Source organism: Felis catus, chromosome A2 (assembly GCF_018350175.1).
Source record: "Felis catus isolate Fca126 chromosome A2, F.catus_Fca126_mat1.0, whole genome shotgun sequence".
NCBI lineage: Eukaryota > Metazoa > Chordata > Mammalia > Carnivora > Felidae > Felis > Felis catus.
This window is the reverse complement of record NC_058369.1, coordinates 16,054,127-16,071,636: the sequence shown is the minus strand read 5'-3', so window position 1 is coordinate 16,071,636 and position 17,510 is coordinate 16,054,127. Positions and strand designations below refer to the sequence as shown.

General features: G+C 50.4%; 2 protein-coding genes across 2 annotated transcripts in view; one reads left to right on the top strand and one right to left on the bottom strand.

Annotated features, from left to right (window-relative positions):
* LTF (lactotransferrin) overlaps nt 1-13,994 on the top strand; it is a 31,942-nt gene extending 17,948 nt beyond the window's left edge. Inside the window, exons 12-17 of the mRNA XM_011291127.3 lie at nt 698-853; nt 2,553-2,694; nt 8,095-8,162; nt 10,853-11,037; nt 12,204-12,393; nt 13,804-13,994. Coding sequence (XP_011289429.3) covers nt 698-853; nt 2,553-2,694; nt 8,095-8,162; nt 10,853-11,037; nt 12,204-12,393; nt 13,804-13,838 — 776 coding nt within the window. The 3' untranslated portion in view covers nt 13,839-13,994. The remainder of the gene's footprint in view (nt 1-697; nt 854-2,552; nt 2,695-8,094; nt 8,163-10,852; nt 11,038-12,203; nt 12,394-13,803) is intronic.
* A 2,262-nt stretch (nt 13,995-16,256) lies between these two features.
* On the bottom strand, nt 16,257-17,356 carry CCRL2 (C-C motif chemokine receptor like 2). Its single transcript, XM_003982179.5, has one exon. The coding sequence runs from the start codon at nt 17,354-17,356 to the stop codon at nt 16,307-16,309; it is 1,050 nt and encodes a 349-aa protein (XP_003982228.2). The 3' UTR covers nt 16,257-16,306.
* Between the last annotated feature and the right edge of the window lie 154 nt (nt 17,357-17,510).

Genomic DNA, 17,510 nt, shown 5'->3' with positions numbered 1-17,510 from the left:
CATGTGGACCCTCTCACGGTGCAGGGCTGGTTTGGACTCGGCACGGCGGGGGGGTCCTTGCAGACACACTCCCCGCACCTACACAGCACTTAGTCTGGTGGCCATCGTGGCTGTGGCCCAGTGTCTGTTGCAGCTGGTGATTTATGCACTATTGGGGTCACGCTTGTTCAGTGGGTTTTTGTTTTGGTTTTTTTTGCCTTAGTGGCTCACGTCTAATTTAGTAGCTCACAATGTGTGCCTGGCCAAGGACAGTCCCTAGCAATCACTTAAAGGATCCGCTTTTCCTGGGGTGCCTGGGTGGGTCAGTCGGTTAAGTGTCCGACTTTGGCTGAGGTCACGATCTCCCAAGTTTGTGGGTTCGAGCCCTGCCTTGGGCTCTGTGCTGACGGCTCAGAGCCTGGAGCCCGCTTCGGATTCTGTGTCTCCCTCTCTACCCCTCCCCTGTTCGTGCTTTGTCTCTTTCTCTCTCAAAAATAAACAGGAAGGATCAGCTCTTCTTACTATTTCGTTTCATAGCCTAGATCGTTCTCACCTTCCCATAGAACAGCAGCCGAAGCTTCAAGCAGTGGCCGGATATCTGGGGGCATCATCGCCTGGCGATGCTTCTTGACTTATTTTGGCTTGGGTTGCAGACGGATGCGCTAGAGTCCCATGCCAGGCACCCTGGAGGTTAAGTCCTGCTCTTCTGTTGCTCAAGGGTACCTTGCCGTGGCGGTTGTCAGGAAATCAGATGCGGATATCACCTGGAATTCTCTGAGAGGCAGGAAGTCTTGCCACACTGCCGTGGACAGGACTGCCGGCTGGAACATCCCCATGGGCCTGCTGTTCAGCCAGACAGGCTCCTGCAAATTTGGTGAGGCCTGAGGGGGTCGTGGGTGGGCCACCCTGGGCGGTAGGCACATCGAGCTGTGGAACCTCAGGGAAGGGCAGGGGCGGGGATGTGCAGGCTGACTGCGGCCCGCGGGCCGCTTTTGGGGTAAGCGTGTTCTCTGTGTGGCTGCCTCCTACAGTCATAGGAGCACTGAGTGGGTCTCTACCCAACACGTCCCATGCCCCAGCCCCCCCAGCCCCCCCAACCCAAGATAAAAATTCTGGAGTATCAGTCTGTTTCTCTGCACCCTAAGAACGGAGGCAGGTTCTGAGAAGTACGGATCTTATTATTATTATTATTATTTTTAATCTCTTGGAGCTCTGGATCCGAATTTCTCTTAGGCGCTGGCTTCCTAACTTGAGGAAAGGCACCTGCCCACCTCATGAAGCTGACTTCTTGCTCCACGTGGCAAGGAAACCAAATTAGACCTCCAGGGTTCTGGCTCACCTGCTTCCGGGGCCTTCTGTCCCGGCCGTACCCCAGGCTCGCACCCCGTGCCCTACCTGCTGTGGGCCTGGTGCCGTGGAAGTACGTGGCATGTTCCCGCCGGGGCTCACCTCTCGTGCAGGGGTCTCCTCGAGTGGGGCCCTCCTGCATTTTGGATGGGTTAGGGACCCTGGTTCGGGCAGGTTTCCACGTGGCTCTGCTCCTCACCGCGAGCACTCGCTGTGGTTGCTCTGCACAACCCCCGCGGCCTCCTCCGAGCTGGGCGGAAGCCGCCAGGACCTTAGCGGGGTGCTCCCCAGCCTCCTCCGGAGGTTGGCACGCGGGGTGGCTCTTCCGGGGGCGGGGGCTGCACACGTCTCAAAACGGGCTCTCGCTGCTCATCGAGGCGGGGCTTTCTTGTCCGCATCGTGTTCTCTCTCCTCAACCCACATTAATCCATGTTGGCTCCCTAACGCGGGTTAAATCACATGATGGGCTAGTGCAGATTACGGTTAAGCTGCTGGGAGAGAAAACCCTGACTGGCAGAGGCTTATTTCCCTCTCGTGCAAGTGCAATCCAGAGGTGGATTGTCCACAGCTACTGGGACAGCAGCACAGTGTCAGCAACCCAGGCTCTGACAATGTGGCTTCCATGCTCAAGGTCACCTCATGGCCCGTGGAGGTCTAGTTCCCGCTTCTGCTTTCCATGTGCAGAATGAAGGAGGGGAGGGAGAAGAAGAGGCAAAAGGCAGGTGCCAACTGTCTTTTAAGGGTGTTTCCAGGACGCTGGCCCACAGCGCTCCTGCTTGATGCTCCCTGGCGCGTCCCTAGCCACATGGCTCTACTGGGCACGGGGTGGCGGGGGAGGCCGGTCTTTATTCTAAGGGACCAGGAGCCCGGGTCAAAAGCTGGCTTTCTATTTCGGAGGCAAAGGAAAATCAGGTCCTGCAGGGTGCCACCAAGTTCATCGGCTGAGTCCCCAGCTCGAGGCTGTCATCATGGGACCCTCTGTCCAGTGACAGACTTTTTTCTCCGGCCGCAGTCAGGATTCCCGTCGGTGCCTACAGGGAGAAGCTTCTCCGATTTCTGGCGGGCCTTCGGTGGGTGGGTCCGTGTTGCCGTTCGCGACGGTGAGCCTGTTCTGTCTGTCCTGGGTCGTGTCGTGAACCCAGACCCAGTGGCATCGCCTGCTGGGCAAAGGCCTCTTACGTCGACTCGGGCAGGAAGAGCTGACTCCCGGTGTTCCTTCCCCGCAGGTGAATTCTTTAGCAAGAGCTGTGCCCCCGGGTCCGACCCGAACTCCAATCTCTGTGCGCTGTGCATCGGCGACGAAAGGGGTGAGAACAAGTGTGTGCCCAACAGCAGCGAGAGATACTTTGGCTACACTGGGGCTTTCAGGTGAGTGCCGCGGCCGAGCCTCCCCAGGACAGGGACTTGTCCTTCGTCCGTCATCCTCTGACATCTTGGCAGTGCATTTCTAAGGGGTCAGATATGGCCTGTCACGGCAGAGGCAGGGAGCAGCCTGGAGGTCCACTGATGGACTGTTCCTCCCCCACACAAGCCACTGCAGACAGTGGAGGCTGACAGGGTGCTGTCTGACCTCAGCTCAGCCGGGCGCCTCCCTGTGGCCTGGGGCCAAGGTCGGCCTCAGTGGGCCTCAGGGTCCTCATCCTCAGAATCAAATGGGGAGAGTACGTGGCCCCTTAAGTCCCGTCTATAATTCAATTTTAGGGGCAAGACTTCTCTCTCCTGTAGCCGCCACCCTCTAGGCCAACACCAAGAGTCGGTCACTTAACCGACTGAGCCAGCCAGGTGTCCCTGAGCTTTTCAGTATGTAAAATTCAGTAGCCAGGGGCGCCTGGGTGGCTCAGTCGGTTAAGCGGCCGACTTCAGCTCAGGTCACCATCTCACGGTTCGTGAGTTCGAGCCCCGCTCCAGGCTCTGGGCTGACGGCTCGGAGCCTGGAGCCTGCTTCCGATTCTGTGTCTCCCTCTCTCGCTGCCCCTCCCCCGTTCATGCTCTGTCTCTCTCTGTCTCAAAAATAAATAAAACGTTAAAAAAATAAATAAGTAAAATAAAATTCAGTAGCCTTTTCTCCAGTGATGGGAGGATACAGAAGTAGCTTTTACTCTTGTCTCAGTGACCCATGAAAGTATTTTGCAGACGGACAAGAATATCTTTAAGGGTTTGCAAATGGAAGAGTTGTGATGTGATTCCGCTCCGAAACATTGAGTAGACACGTTTCCGATAAACACCCAAAGGAATCATGTGGTTTTCTCTCTTAAACCTGTGGGAAGGTATTATTTCACTGGAAACACTTACACCTTGGTATTCCTGTTTATACTGGAAGGAAATGGTTTGTCTTTTGTTCCCACTGAGAGCTGGGACCAGAAGTCCCGTTACCACCGTATTTCTAACCAACGTCCTTATATTGCTGGCTCTTAATTTTCAACCCTCAGCTATTTTCCGCGGACTTTCTATTCTGGAAGAAGAGGTCCTAGCCTCTCCTGTGCCTGTTCCGCTCACATCCACAAACTTCACCTGCTTTTAGCCTCCCACAAATTTATATCATGTTCAGTGCTTACATGACCATGGATATGTAAATATTATTCTCCTATTAAATATGTGGTAATAATAAGGTTGTACTTCCCTTATTGTACAAAGTTTCTGTTTACTCTAGAGTTAACCGGTGTCTCATTTTTTGTTTGCTTAATTTTCTGTGCTTAAAAAGAAAAATCACTAATTCATCTCAAAACCCCTAGCCAGGAGCGTAAACCTCCTAACAATACATACCCAGAGTGAGTGCTGGCCGGGGTTCATCAGGTGATGGGGAATATTGCTCCTGCCCCGTCTGGACTGGTGTTCTCTAGGCCCCCTGGATTTCTGTGGTCCTGGGATTCCCCTTGATGGTCCTTCTGGGATTTCCTTTTGTTGTACTTCGTGTTAAATTGCCCACTTCCCGGATCCCGTATCTTTCACTTTCTTGGTTTTGTTGGCACAGGACACATCTTTTTGAGAAGGGGTGGCTTGGATTTGCTGTGTTTTGAGTATTACACGTCTGGAAACGTCTCTCTTCTATCTTTGAAATGATTTCTAGTTTGGCTGGATAACTAAGTGGAGGTTGAAAAACATTCTCCCTAGGGATTTTGACAGGATTTCCATGTCTGGGAAATGGCAGTGTTAGCTATTTTGACTGATTCTCTCACTAAAAACAAGCAAAAATGCGGATTAGTACACACGTGCACACACACACACACACACACACACACACACGTTCTTTTTTAAAAAACATTTTTAAGAAATATTTTTATTTATTTTCGAGAGCGAGAGAGACAGAGCACCAGCAGGGGATGGCAGACACACACACACACACACACACACACACACACACACACACACAGAATCCGAAGCAGGCTCCAGGCTCTGAGCTGTCAGCATAGAGCCTGACATGGGGTTTGAACCCACAAACGGTGAGATCATGACCTGAGCTGAAGTTGGACACTTAACTGACTGAGCCACCCAGCTGTACCCTCACACGCGTGTTCTTAAGAGTACTGAATAACTGACAAAGTAGTAAAGGATCATTAGACTAAAATCTAAGGGAGACTAGGAATTCAGAGAGAGCTAAGTGCCCACTTTTTCCTCAGGACATTTACCTTCATGACAGACATGAACCTGGAGGTTACCTACACCTTTAAGGTAGGAATGAACCAGAAGTAACTTCCGCTCCTACAGGGCATCAAGTTGCTGGATGCTGAGGAGAACAGGGAGGGAGAATGCATACCACCTCCCTGAGAACCTGAAACCATGAGCCAGCTTCTGCATGGATTTGTAGCTCAAACTTGTATCCCCTAGGATGGTCCAGAAATTCTCGACTCACAAATATCTTTAAAAATGATCCCAGGGCACCTGGTGGCTCAGTCGGTTAAGTGTCCAACTTTTGGCTCAGGTCACGATCTTGCGGTTTGCAAGTTTGAGCCCCGCGTCGGGCTTTGTGCCAACAGCTCAGAGCCAGGAGCCTGCTTCGGATTCTGTGTCCCCCTCTCTTTCTGCCCCTCCACCGCTGGTGCTCTGTCTCTCTCTCTTTCAAAAAATAAAAATAAACAAATACACATTAAAAAAGAAAAGATCCCAGCCTAGTGGTCCCTCTAGAAACATGCCTGAAAGACAGCACTTTCATGGTGGGCCTCCAAAGACTGCTCAGAAATCCTATCTCAATAATGATGAGCAGTACACAATAAAAAATAATTATAAAAGTATTAACCAACACACAGCGGGAAAGCTACCAGAAGCAAAATCCAGCAGAAAACACAAGGTAGTATTTCTTTTAATAGAAGAATAAACAGAACTTCTGGAAAGGGAAAAAACACAGCAGTTGAAACTAGCCATGCAATTGACCAGATTAACAGCATAGACACAGTAAAAGGAGAATGAAGGAAGATTTGTGAAAAACCTATCCAGAATTTAGCAGAAAGACAATACACAGCGAGCTCAAAAAATTAAATGCGTTGATCCATTGTCTTCTAAGTCTAGAGTTTCTGTCGAGAAATCGGATACCACTTTGGATTTCTGATTCTTTGTATATGACACTTTCCTCTTGAAAAAACTCTAGTTTTGAATTTGGAATACTTTATGTATAATTTCCTGAGAGAATAAGCTTTAGAAGGCTTAGAAAGCATCCTGGACACACAAGTCTATGCAAAGGATATTTTGTGAAGAGTGAAGAAATCAGACACCTAACACATCTCTCTTATATGTGTATTTCTCTCTAAATTTACAGAGATTTAGCGGTAATGAAAAATACGTTTAGGAAAAATTCATCTGGGGTTTTATCCAATGTAACATGTTTCGAAAACGAGTTTCTTACAAAGTTTCTGAGTTTTTAAAAACATGATTTCTTTTAATCTCCAGTATTCTGAAACTTGACGCTAATATCTCTGTACGTGGGTCTCCTTTTCATCCTTTGGGATTGGGCCATTGGTGGGCCCATTTCATCTGGAAGCTCAAGGTGTTCCGTTCTGGGAAATTTTACTTCATTATTTTTTGATGATTCCTACGCTGTTTTCTCTGGTTTCTCTTTAACTTTTTATTTATTTTTGAGACAGAGAGAGACAGAGCATGAACGGGGGAGGGGCAGAGAGAGAGGGAGACACAGAATCGGAAGCAGGCATCCAGGCTCCGAGCCATCAGCCCAGAGCCCGACGCGGGGCTCGAACCCACAGACCGCGAGATCGTGACCTGAGCTGAAGTCGGCCGCTTAACCGACTGAGCCACCCAGGCGCCCCTGGTTTCTCTTTAAACTGTGATTCGCAAATTACAGACTCCTGGGTTAGCATCTCATTTTCTTATTTATTTTTTCATAATTGCTTTTCTTTATCTTTCAGTTTCTGGGATATTTACTCAGCTTAACCTTCTAATTGTTCTATCGTTTTTAAGAATTGTTATGATGATGATTTTTTCTTTTTTTACTTTCTAAGAACTCTTTGTTCTGACTGCTCCTTTTTCAGACTTTGCATTCTTGTTTCATGAATGCTGCCCCTTCTCTCATCCCTTTAAAGACATTCATTGTCGTTTTTTAAAAAAAAGTGTTACTCTCTCTCCCATATTGTCTCTGTATTTTCTGAGTATTGCTTTGGTCTCCATTTATTTTTTCTGGTATTTCTTCAACTATCCAGCGGTTTCTGGCCCTTTGTCCCTATTTAAGAAGGAAATAATGGCGCTGTCACAGTTCTGCATCAGTTACCACATCTTGGCAAGTAGGGGCCTCACCTGTGGTGCAGTTGGTTTGTGTCGTTTCACTGTGGGGCATCAAATATCAGAATCGATAGGCGTTTTCCTTGGGTTGATCAACTTCTCCAGAGAACGAATCACCCTGTATGCTTCTCGGGAGGCTGAGTAGGGGAAAGGGGCTGTGATTTAATCTTCCAGAATAGAGATTTTCAATCCCTTTCTTTTCTTCTTTTTTAAAATGTTTTATTTATTTTTTGAGAGCGAGAGACAGAGCATGAGCAGGGGAGGGGCAGAGAGAGAGGGAGACCAGAATTCGAAGCAGGCTCCGGGCTCTGAGCTGTCAGCACAGAGCCCAACAGGGGCTCGAACCCACGAACTGTGAGATCATGACCTGAGCTGAAGTCGGATGCTTAACCGACGAGCCACCCAGGCGCCCCTTTCAATCCCCTTTCTGATGTTAGTGTTGGGCCTCTGCCCTCTGCGGTGCTTGGCTGTCTGTCCGTAGTGTTGTTCAGGTTCAAGTTCCTGTGAACAAACCTTCAGTCTTCTGCTGGGTGGGGGGAGGGGGAGTGCTCTCCCGGGTGCATGGGATAGGAGGGTACCTGCCCAGTCCTCCTGTGTCAGCCACTCTCAGGGGTGCCTGGTCCTTCTAACTGATGAGTCTTTCTGGAGTTCTGCAGTGCACATCTGTTTTCTTCTGGGCTTCCTACACTTCCGGCTTATGGTACCGCTGTTCTGTGCTCTGCTGGGGAAATCACTGCTCATTGATTTGCTCTCCACCTTCCAAACATGGTCATATTATCTTCTCTCCCCGCTGCCCTCCTCTTGCTCATGGTTTATGGTTTATAAAAAAAAAATCTCACTACTGTAAAAAAAAAAATCTCACTAACGGTATTTTATTGGGATCTTAGAAGCAGGGAAGGTTCACATGTGTGTTCAAGCCACCATTTAAAATCCTAAGTTCCAGGAATATTTGTTTTCGTCTGTGCCACGCATATGACAAATATTTATGAAAACCCTAATAGTTTTTCTTCTCGGGCAATGTGTTTATTTTCTGGAACATTTTAGGTGCCTGGCTGAGAAGGCTGGAGACGTCGCCTTTGTGAAAGACTCCACTGTCCTGCAGAACACGAATGGTGGGTGAATGCATCCCAGTATTCAGATGTGCAGTCGGGAAGCTATTAGAACCTTTTCCAGGCTTTGGATCAAGTTCGTTCCAAAATCCTTTACCTCATATGCAACATGGTGCATCTGTGAGTGTCACGTTGCCTTTGAAACCAAGTTCCCTCTGTCTCACTCTCTCTCGCACACACACACATGCACACAAACACGCACCAGCCGTGCTCAGTAACAAATGTCTCCCTGGCGTTGTCTAGTCACCCACGAAGCACACCGTCTGCCTGTTCCCACATGGACAACTGAATGTGGATGCTACCAAAAAAAAAAAAAATGAAAGAAAGAAAAATTGATATGCGCAAATACAATGAATACAATTTCCTTTTTTTAAATGTTTATTTATTTTTGAGAGCCGGAGACAGAGTGTGAGTGGGGGAGGGGCAGAGAGGGAGACACAGAATCCGAAGCAGGCTCCGGGCTCCGAGCTGTCAGCGCAGAGCCCGACGCGGGGCTCGAACTCTCCAGCTGCGAGATCTTGACCTGAGCCGAAGTCGGACGCTTCACCGACTGAACCGCCAGGTGCCCCAAACTTCCCTTTTTTTAAAAAAAAAATTTTTTTTTTCAATGTTTATTTATTTTTGGGACAGAGAGAGACAGAGCATGAACGGGGGAGGGGCAGAGAGAGAGGGAGACACAGAATCAGAAACAGGCTCCAGGCTCCGAGCCATCAGCCCAGAGCCTGATGCGGGGCTCGAACCCACGGACCGCGAGATGGTGACCTGGCTGAAGTCGGATGCTTAACCGACTGCGCCACCCAGGCGCCCCTAACGTTTTATTTTTGAGACAGAGAGAGACAGAGCATGAACGGGGGAGGGGCAGAGAGAAAGGGAGACACAGAATCGGAAACAGGCTCCAGGCTCCGAGCCATCAGCCCAGAGCCTGACGTGGGGCTCGAACTCACGGACCGCGAGATCGTGACCTGGCTGAAGTCGGACGCTTAACCAACTGTGCCACCCAGGTGCCCCCAAACTTCCCTTTTTAAAAAAGGAAGTAAGGGCCTTCATTGGGACCTCATGGGAGCCCTCAGTCTGGAAACTCCTTGGGAGTCACTGGAGACAAAGTCACAGGCAGATACAGGTGATGGAAGATGAATGGTGATAATTGCCAACTTCCGCACCCCTACATCCGGCTGCCTTCTGAACTGCAGCCCCACTCGGCCCCCACGGCCCCCGGCAGATAACTTGCCACTTCATCCCCTGAGGAAGAGCCACCTGGACTTCCTGCCTCTGTCCTTCAAACATCGGCACTCACAGCCCCTCTTCCCTCCTCCTGCCCCTCTCCATGGAGATGGACTGAGGACAGCCATATAAATTTGGAATGATCTCAGTATCAAATAGACAAAGCCAAGAGAATGGATGAAGTGTTTTTTAAATTGTTTTTTTTTTAATTAGAGAGAGAGAGAGAGCATGCAAGCTGGGGAGAGGGGCAGAGAGAGAAAGAGAGAGAGAGGGCCTCATAAACAGGCTACATACTCAGCACAGAGACTGACGCAGGGCTCGATCCCATGACCCTGGGATCATGACCCGAGCCAAAATCAAGAGTCCCATGCTCAACTGACTGAGTCACCCAGGCTCCCCTTTTTTTTGAGGGGAGAGAGCGGAAAGAGAGACGCAGGGGTCTGAGCAATGAACCTGTATTTGCACACACTCAGACACGCATACAGTTACATTTTGAATTTGTGAACCGTCACTCTAAGTGATGTCCAAGGATCAGACTGATGTCAGCTTTTTTTTTATACTGAAGGATAATTAATATCCAGTGTGATAACAATTTCAGATACACAGTATAGGGATTCAACACTTCTGTATACTTCTCAGTGCTGATCCCAATCAGGGGACTCTTGATCCCCTAGAGTGATGTCAGATTTAATTGTCTGTCAATTTCTTTGGGATTTCACAACTGCGTTTTATTGGAATTGACTGAACATATTTGAGAAATGTATAGAGGTTCCTCTCTTTTTCCTAGTGACAGTAAGACCATTCGAACACGAAAGGAAGGAGAAAGCAATTTCTTCTCGGACATAAACCAGATGGTTCTTTTTCTGGAGCTCACTAGAAAACATGGCATAGATGGAAGGTTTTCTTTTTAAAAAATCAACAGCTCTATTGAGAGATAATTCATGCCACGAAATCCGTCCGTTCAAAGTGTGCGATTCGGTGGTCTCCAGCACATCCATGGAGCTGTGTGACCCACCCACACAGTCCGATTCTAGAATACTCACACAAGCCCATAAAGTGACCCTGTGCCCTTCCCCTCTCCTCCAGAGCTGGCAACCTTGAGCTCGCTTTCTGTCTCTGTAGATTGGCCTGCTCTGGACATTTCCCACAAATGGAACCATGTGGCCTTCTGAGACTGGCTTCTTTCACTTGGCATCGTGTTTTCAAGGCCCATCCACGTTGTAGAACGTGTCAATGATTCCCTCTCTTTGGTTGTTGACTCCTAATTCCCTTGAACGGAAGCAGCCCTAACGTTTGATATGTTGGAAGTTTGTATCGTCGGTGCCGACAAAGCTTCCTTCCCTCTCTCTCGCGTCACTGAGACCCGCCTGTGTGCATTTCAAGAGGCCGGTGGACTCGTCCAGCCCACCCAGGGCGGACCTTTGACTAAGCTGGACAGCCGTGGCTGATGCTGTCTCTTTTTCTCTCCCCAGGAGGGAGCTCTGAGGCATGGGCTAAGGATTTGAGGCTGGAGGACTTCGAGCTGCTGTGCCTGGACGGCACCCGGAAGCCTGTGAAGGAGGCGGAGAGGTGCCACCTGGCCAGGGCTCCGAACCACGGCGTGGTGTCTCGGGAAGATAAGGCTCAACACCTGGAGCAGGTGCTGCTCCAACAGCAGGTGCGGATCCCCAGGGCCTCCGGCCCTTTCTTAACTGGCCGGGCTCTTGTGGGGGCAGGGCGGTTGTAGGTAAAGCCGCCTACCCACGGCCCTTCTGTCTTGTCCCTCTGCCTGGCGCCGGTGGCTTCATGTGTTGGCTTCATGCTGAGGAGCTGCCCGGAGTCTCCGTGAGAACAGCAGAGGCATCCGCCTTTGTAATCTCGAAGGACAACAACAGACCCAGAACTCCCATAGATTGAAGGCTGTCTGTGGAAAGTGGTTTGAAGCAAACTGTGCAATTTCCTTAAAGTCTGGGATTCTCTTTTGTTTTTTAAAAATATTTTGTAATGTTTATTTATTTTGGAGAGAGACAGAGACAGAGACAGAGCATGAGCAGGGAGGGGCAGAGAGAGAGGGAGACCCAGAATCCGAAGCAGGCTCCGGGCTCCGAGCTGTCAGCACAGAGCCCGACGCGGGGCTCGAACCCACGAACCGTGAGATCACGATCTGGGCTGAAGTTGGATGCTTAACCGACTGAGCCACCCAGGCGCCCCTGGGATTCTCTTTTAGAGCTTCTAGTTTTGTATTAAAACCCCATGCGTCTTACGTGTGCTTTAAAGACAGTACCCCGGCCTCGTAATAAAAGGCGCGGTAATCTCACTGTTGGCACACTCACTGGGGCTGATAAGAGGTCTTTAATCATCGAGGTGTTTTGCTCTGACTCCTGGGCATAGAGGAGGATCTATGGCCACGGGAGGCTGAGCGGCCTGCCCAAGGCAATGACCCGCTCAGTGGCAGAGAAGATTTCCGATGCAGACAGTTTCTCCAGGAAAGCTGGCCTGTGGGAATGCTGTAGGTGATCTCGGAAATCCTCAGCTGTCACCTGGCCACCCAGAGGTTCTAAGGGAAGAGACCACAGATTAACAAGGAGGGGACGATGGTGGGAGGTGGGTCAGAGGTAGTGGGGGGGCCCAGGCCCTGCCCGGTGGGTCGGCCACCCGGGGCACGGGCTGCGGGATGACACGGGGGTGGCAGGAAGCTCAGCTGAGGCAGTGGAAGGACTCCAGAACTCAGCTCCAGAACTCAGGGCTGAGCCTGGACGGAAGGAATGTCCTTGGCCTCTCTTGGTCCACACGTTCTCCTGTTTCCCTCGGTGACTTGCTTACTTGTCTGCCCTTTTGGTACAGACTCATTTTGGAACAAACGGAGACAAATGCCCAAGTGAGTTTTGCCTGTTCCGGTCCAAAACCAAAAACCTCCTGTTCAATGACAACACCGAGTGCCTGGCCAAACTCCAAGGCAAAACGACGTATGAAGAATATTTGGGATCGGCATATGTCACGGCCGTTGGTAATCTGAGACAGTGCTCAACCTCCCGTAAGTAGGACGTCCCGGAGAAACCATCGCGCGTGAAGGGCAAGGTTGGAGGGCCAAACAGCATTCCAGGAGGGAAGATGGGAAAAAAAATGTGAAGGCGATGCGATATCCCCCGACCTCGGGAAGTTACAGCCTCACCGATGGGGTGGAAACACTCAGGAAAAGTAAAGCAGTAGATAATATGCTAAGTTTTTATAATCCTGATTGTAAGTGCCTGTCAGGGAGGTTTTAGACACTGAGAATTCATTGTATTCAGTAGAATGAAGCGTGTGTATACCTATATGTAAGTATACACGCCTGCACACATATATACGTATGTGTATACCTGTATGTATTCAGAAAGGACCAACCCCGGTCTCTAGACGATTACCATAAATGCCAACTGTCGAGACTACAAATTCTCAGAAAGTATCTTAGCCAGGAAAACATATTGACAAATAACTTGGCCCTCCAAAAACATTTCTAAGACATCGCAGAGTGTTGTAAGGCTCCAGGCGGTGATTCTAAAATTTCAACGGGCATTGCCTCCCCTGTGCCGGGGGAGGCCGGGCGGGGAATCACCCAAAGTCTAATTTCTGGCACCTCGTCCAGACAGCTGGAGGCATCGGGTGGGGTGGTCCAGGGGTGGGGCGGGGCCAAGAATCTCTGTATCAGCTGTTCCCAACCAGGCACAGTTCCCCTGCCCCGCACCGAGGGGACATCTGGCAACGCTTGGAGGTGTTTTTGATTCTTACAACTTAGGGGGGTGCTGCTGGTGTCTGGGGGGCAGAAGCCGGGGATACTACCAAACAAAGCACGGGACGGCCTTCTCGATGAAGAATCGCCTGGGCCCAAACGTCAATAGCGTCACTGTCCTTTACCACCCGGCGTCTCGGGATCGTGGTTGGGTGGTCCTAGCACTGACGACATTTTGAGAAAGAGGCTGTAGGGCTATTCTTGGGAGCAGCCAGCTCAGGATTGCACAGACTGCCTGCCCCTTGAGGACAGGGCCTGTGTGTCCCTGCCGAGCCCCCAGCACTTAGCGCAGTGACTCACGCAAAGCAGGCCCCCGCGAGTATTTGTGAAGGGCTGGGTGAACACGAGTGGAGACAGATTTGCATAAAGACGAGGGCGTGGGCTGCCCACATTTCAGAAGTGAGAGGACCATCGTGTCACGTGAACTTGAGGGTGACAGTTGGTTCCATTAGAGACAAATGGGGTGGGGGCTGTGTCCGTCGGGCCAGGGTGGGACATCACCCGGGTTAGCCAGGGCCCCAGCGGCTGGGCTGGCCTGAGGAGGAAGGCACAGGGAGACAAGTGAGCCGGCACCGCCGAAGGCAGGGGAGGGTCTGTTTCTTAGTGCCCTCCTTGATTGATCTACTCATCAAAAGAAATCAGTTACTGACTCTTCTGCTTTGGTGTGTCCCACAGCGCTTCTGGAAGCCTGCGCCTTCCTGAGGAGGTAAACCCACCCGCAGACTCCGTGGCCTCCCCTCCTGCGGCACCCCAGGCCCACCCCGCTCTCAGCCCCGCCTGGGGCGCCGGGCTGTCCCCCTTCCCGCCAGTCACCTGCTTTCGCGGCCCTCAGCGGTCATCCCGGCAATAAAGGAAATGAGAAAGGCTGTCGGTTTTCATTCCTTAGAAGGCGTCCTTCCATCTTCTCTAGAATTTTATACTGAAATCCTGTGTCTGATCGAATATGAGCACAGCTGGGCCTGTCCTTGCGTGTTTTCCAGGTTCAGCGCCTGGAGTTTTGGGTTCGGGGCCTGCTGGTCTGGCGCCAAAGGACAGGCCCGGCATCTGGCTTTCTCAGGGGCATCTGGCTGGTCGTTCACATGATCGGTGCCGTGTGTGTGCGTGTGCTCGTGTGTGCGTGTGCGCGTGTGTCTGTGTGTGCACTTGTACCCGTGTGTGGGTGTGCGTTTGCGTGTGCATGTGTTTCTAGGGCAGAGCTAGGGAATAGGGAGTAGGACTGGTGAGAAAAACTGGGTGTCACAAAGATTTTTGAGTACTTGGTATTTAAAATTTTTTTTTTCAACGTTTATTTATTTTTGGGACAGAGAGAGACAGAGCATGAACGGGGAAGGGGCAGAGAGAGAGGGAGACACAGAATCGGAAACAGGCTCTAGGCTCTGAGCCATCAGCCCAGAGCCTGACGCGGGGCTCGAACTCCCGGACCGCGAGATTGTGACCTGGCTGAAGTCGGACGCCTAACCGACTGCGCCACCCAGGCGCCCCAGTACTTGGTATTTTAAATCAATTGCATCAGGTACAGTGAACAGACAACTACAAGGATCATAGGGAAAGGTGAAAACCTTTAAGACATTTAAAAAAAATATTTATTTTTGAGAGAGGGAGAGCGCAAGCACGGGAGAGAGAGGGGGACAGAGGATCCAAAGCAGGCTGCAGGTTCTGAGCTGACGGCAGTGAGCCCGATGCAGGGCTCGAACTCGCAAACCTCGAGATCACGACCTGAGCCGAAAGCAAAAGTTGGGCACTCAACCAACTGAGCCACCCAGGTGCCCCTGTTTTGATTTTTAGATTCTACCTATGAGTGAGGTCCTATAACATTTGTCTTGAGTCTGACTTATTTCACTTAGCATGACACTTTCTAGGTCCTCCTCTATCTTTGACTTAACTTTGATAGCACATGGGAAGTATATAAAGTGTCTTGATGTTTCTTGTGATTCAAACATTAGTTGTCAAGTGACTTTACTACAGTGTATGCTTCATACGTAAGTGCTATTTTGCCTCGTAACGTCAGGTTCAGTTTATTAAGAAACAATGAATTCGGCAGAGAAATTTAGCTTTCAAAGCCATTCCGTGTTCTATAAAGTAGATACGGACCATCCTTCTTGTTCAGAAAAATTTCCGTCGTGGCCCTGAACGCAATCTGCCACTGCTAAGCCACAAAACTGCTGTGAGGTAGGGTGAGTCACGATATAAAATTTTTATTTCAGAAAAAAAAAACAACAGAATTAAGGATAGGTCAGCCCATGGCAGCCAATGAACCTCACTGTTGAGACTGCTGGTTTAATTCACATCGTAAATTCCAATTATTTCCCGCAGAGTACGTGTTCTCTCAACTTCCTTGAAAATATTCTTGCCTGTAGTTACTTTGCGCAGGCTATTCATGTAGCAAGAAAACCTAGTGAATTCCACAGACCAGGTCGCTTTTACCTCTTTACCCATAGCTTCAGCCGGCCAGTTCTTTTAATTACCTGCGAGAAAATGTGCCTGAACAATTGCTTTTATATGAACAGGTTGCTTCTAATTTGGAATGTGGTCTGGTTGTAAGAGCACATATTTATTTCACGTGTTTTCTTGCCCGGTGTTTGGAAGTTTGGGGTGCTGGACAAAGCATAGGTTCTGCACAGAGTGGCCGTCATATTTGGGTCCCAGCCTTGCCACTGTCTAGCTGTGTGAGCCGAGACCAATTTCTGAGCCTTAGTTTCCTCCTTGGCGAAATGAGACAAACGCCGTCTACACCCACGGACAAGCACTGAGCCGCGGAGGAGCTCACGTTTGCCAAGGGCCTGCCTCGCACGACACCTAAGACAAATTCAGTGCTCCCCACTTGTCTTCTCATATCCTATTTTTAAAAATATTTTTAAGTTTATTTTTTATTTATTTTGAGAGAGAGCGAGAGAGAGAGAGAGAGAGAGAGCACACGGGAGGGGCAGAGAGAGAAGGAGAGAGAGAGGATCCCAGGCAGGTCTGGCACTGGCAGGGCAGAGCCCGATGAGGGGCTCGAACCCACGAACCACGAGCTCATGCCCTGAGCTCAAGAATGTGACGCTTAACCGACTAGAGCCACCCAGGCGCCCCTCTTCTCGTATCCTATTTTGGACACAGATGTGTAAAAATAAATACACACACGATGCATCGATACAAAACCCGATGTTTATTTATCCCGCCGTTGACGGACGCCTGTTTACACTCTGGTGAAATCGTCATGTTCTTCCACTGATGCGTCTTGTGCGGAGCCTTCAGCGCCCCGAAGCGGACTGTCACCCCGCAGACAGCACAGGTGGCAGAGGTGTCTTCGGAACGTGGTGTCGAGGACCGCGTGGAGCACGGGGTTGACGCAGCAGTGGGTGGCGGCGACGATCCTCACGATCTGAACGCTTCTGTCCAGGTGGTAGTTGCTCTGACAGTCGTGCAGGGAGAAACGCTCTCTGAACGCGGACAGGAAAAGTGCGATATTGTAGGGGCCCCACATCAGAAGGAAAACAACCACCACGGCAAACACGAGCTTGTGAGGGTCATACTTCCTCCCCCTGAAGCTCAGCGTTTTTCGCAAACGCGTGTAGCAAAACGTGAGAACGCACAGTGGGAAAAGAAGGCCCAGGATGTTCATCTTCAGGGTCAGAAAAGGCTTCCAGAAAGTCTCCTCAGCTGGCAGGAAGGGAGGGCTGCTAACAAAGCACTCGTATTTCTGGCTCTCCATCTGAGGTTTGTAAAACACGGATTCAGGCAAAATGGCCAGCGTGGCCAGGCCCCACGCCAGAACAGTCGAGGCGATGTTCCAGCGCACCGTCCTGGTCGGGGGAAACCTTCTCGTGTTGCAAGACACCAGGTACCTTTGCACGGTCAGAAGGACGTTGAAAAAAGCCTCACTGTACAGGCCTATGGAGGAAAATATGACGAGAGTTTTACACACGGGGCTGCCCAGAACCCCCCCATGGGACGCGGTGTAGGTCCAGAGAGGCAAGGAGAACAAGAAACATAAATTCGAAACTGCCAGGTTTAGGAAATAGACATTTTCCGTGCGCCTGAGTCCTTTGTGTTTCACCAGGATGAGCACAGTCAAGATGTTGCCCAGCAGTCCAGCCAGGAGCACAGGGATGAAGAGCCTGGGGACCACCCGGCTCAAGAGAACCTTGGGGTCGTATGGGTGGCACGTTTCTATTTCGTCGTCATTCAGGTCCCCCTCTATGAGGACGTCATAGTTATCCTCCGGGGCCAACGTGTAATTAGCCATCGTCAGCCTGCCCTGTGGAGAAGTGAAGGATTATCTTCCCTTCATACAGCTGGGTGGTCCTGCAGGGGGGAAAAAAAAAATTGGATTAGCATCCACGCAGCCATACTTACCCTCTCCTGGTGCTTCCTTGTACCCACAGTAGGTCTACATCTCA

Coding starts and splice junctions, on each gene's coding strand:
- CCRL2 (XM_003982179.5), bottom strand. CDS start 17,356: ATGGCTAATTACACGTTGGCCCCGGAGGATAACTATGACGTCCTCATA.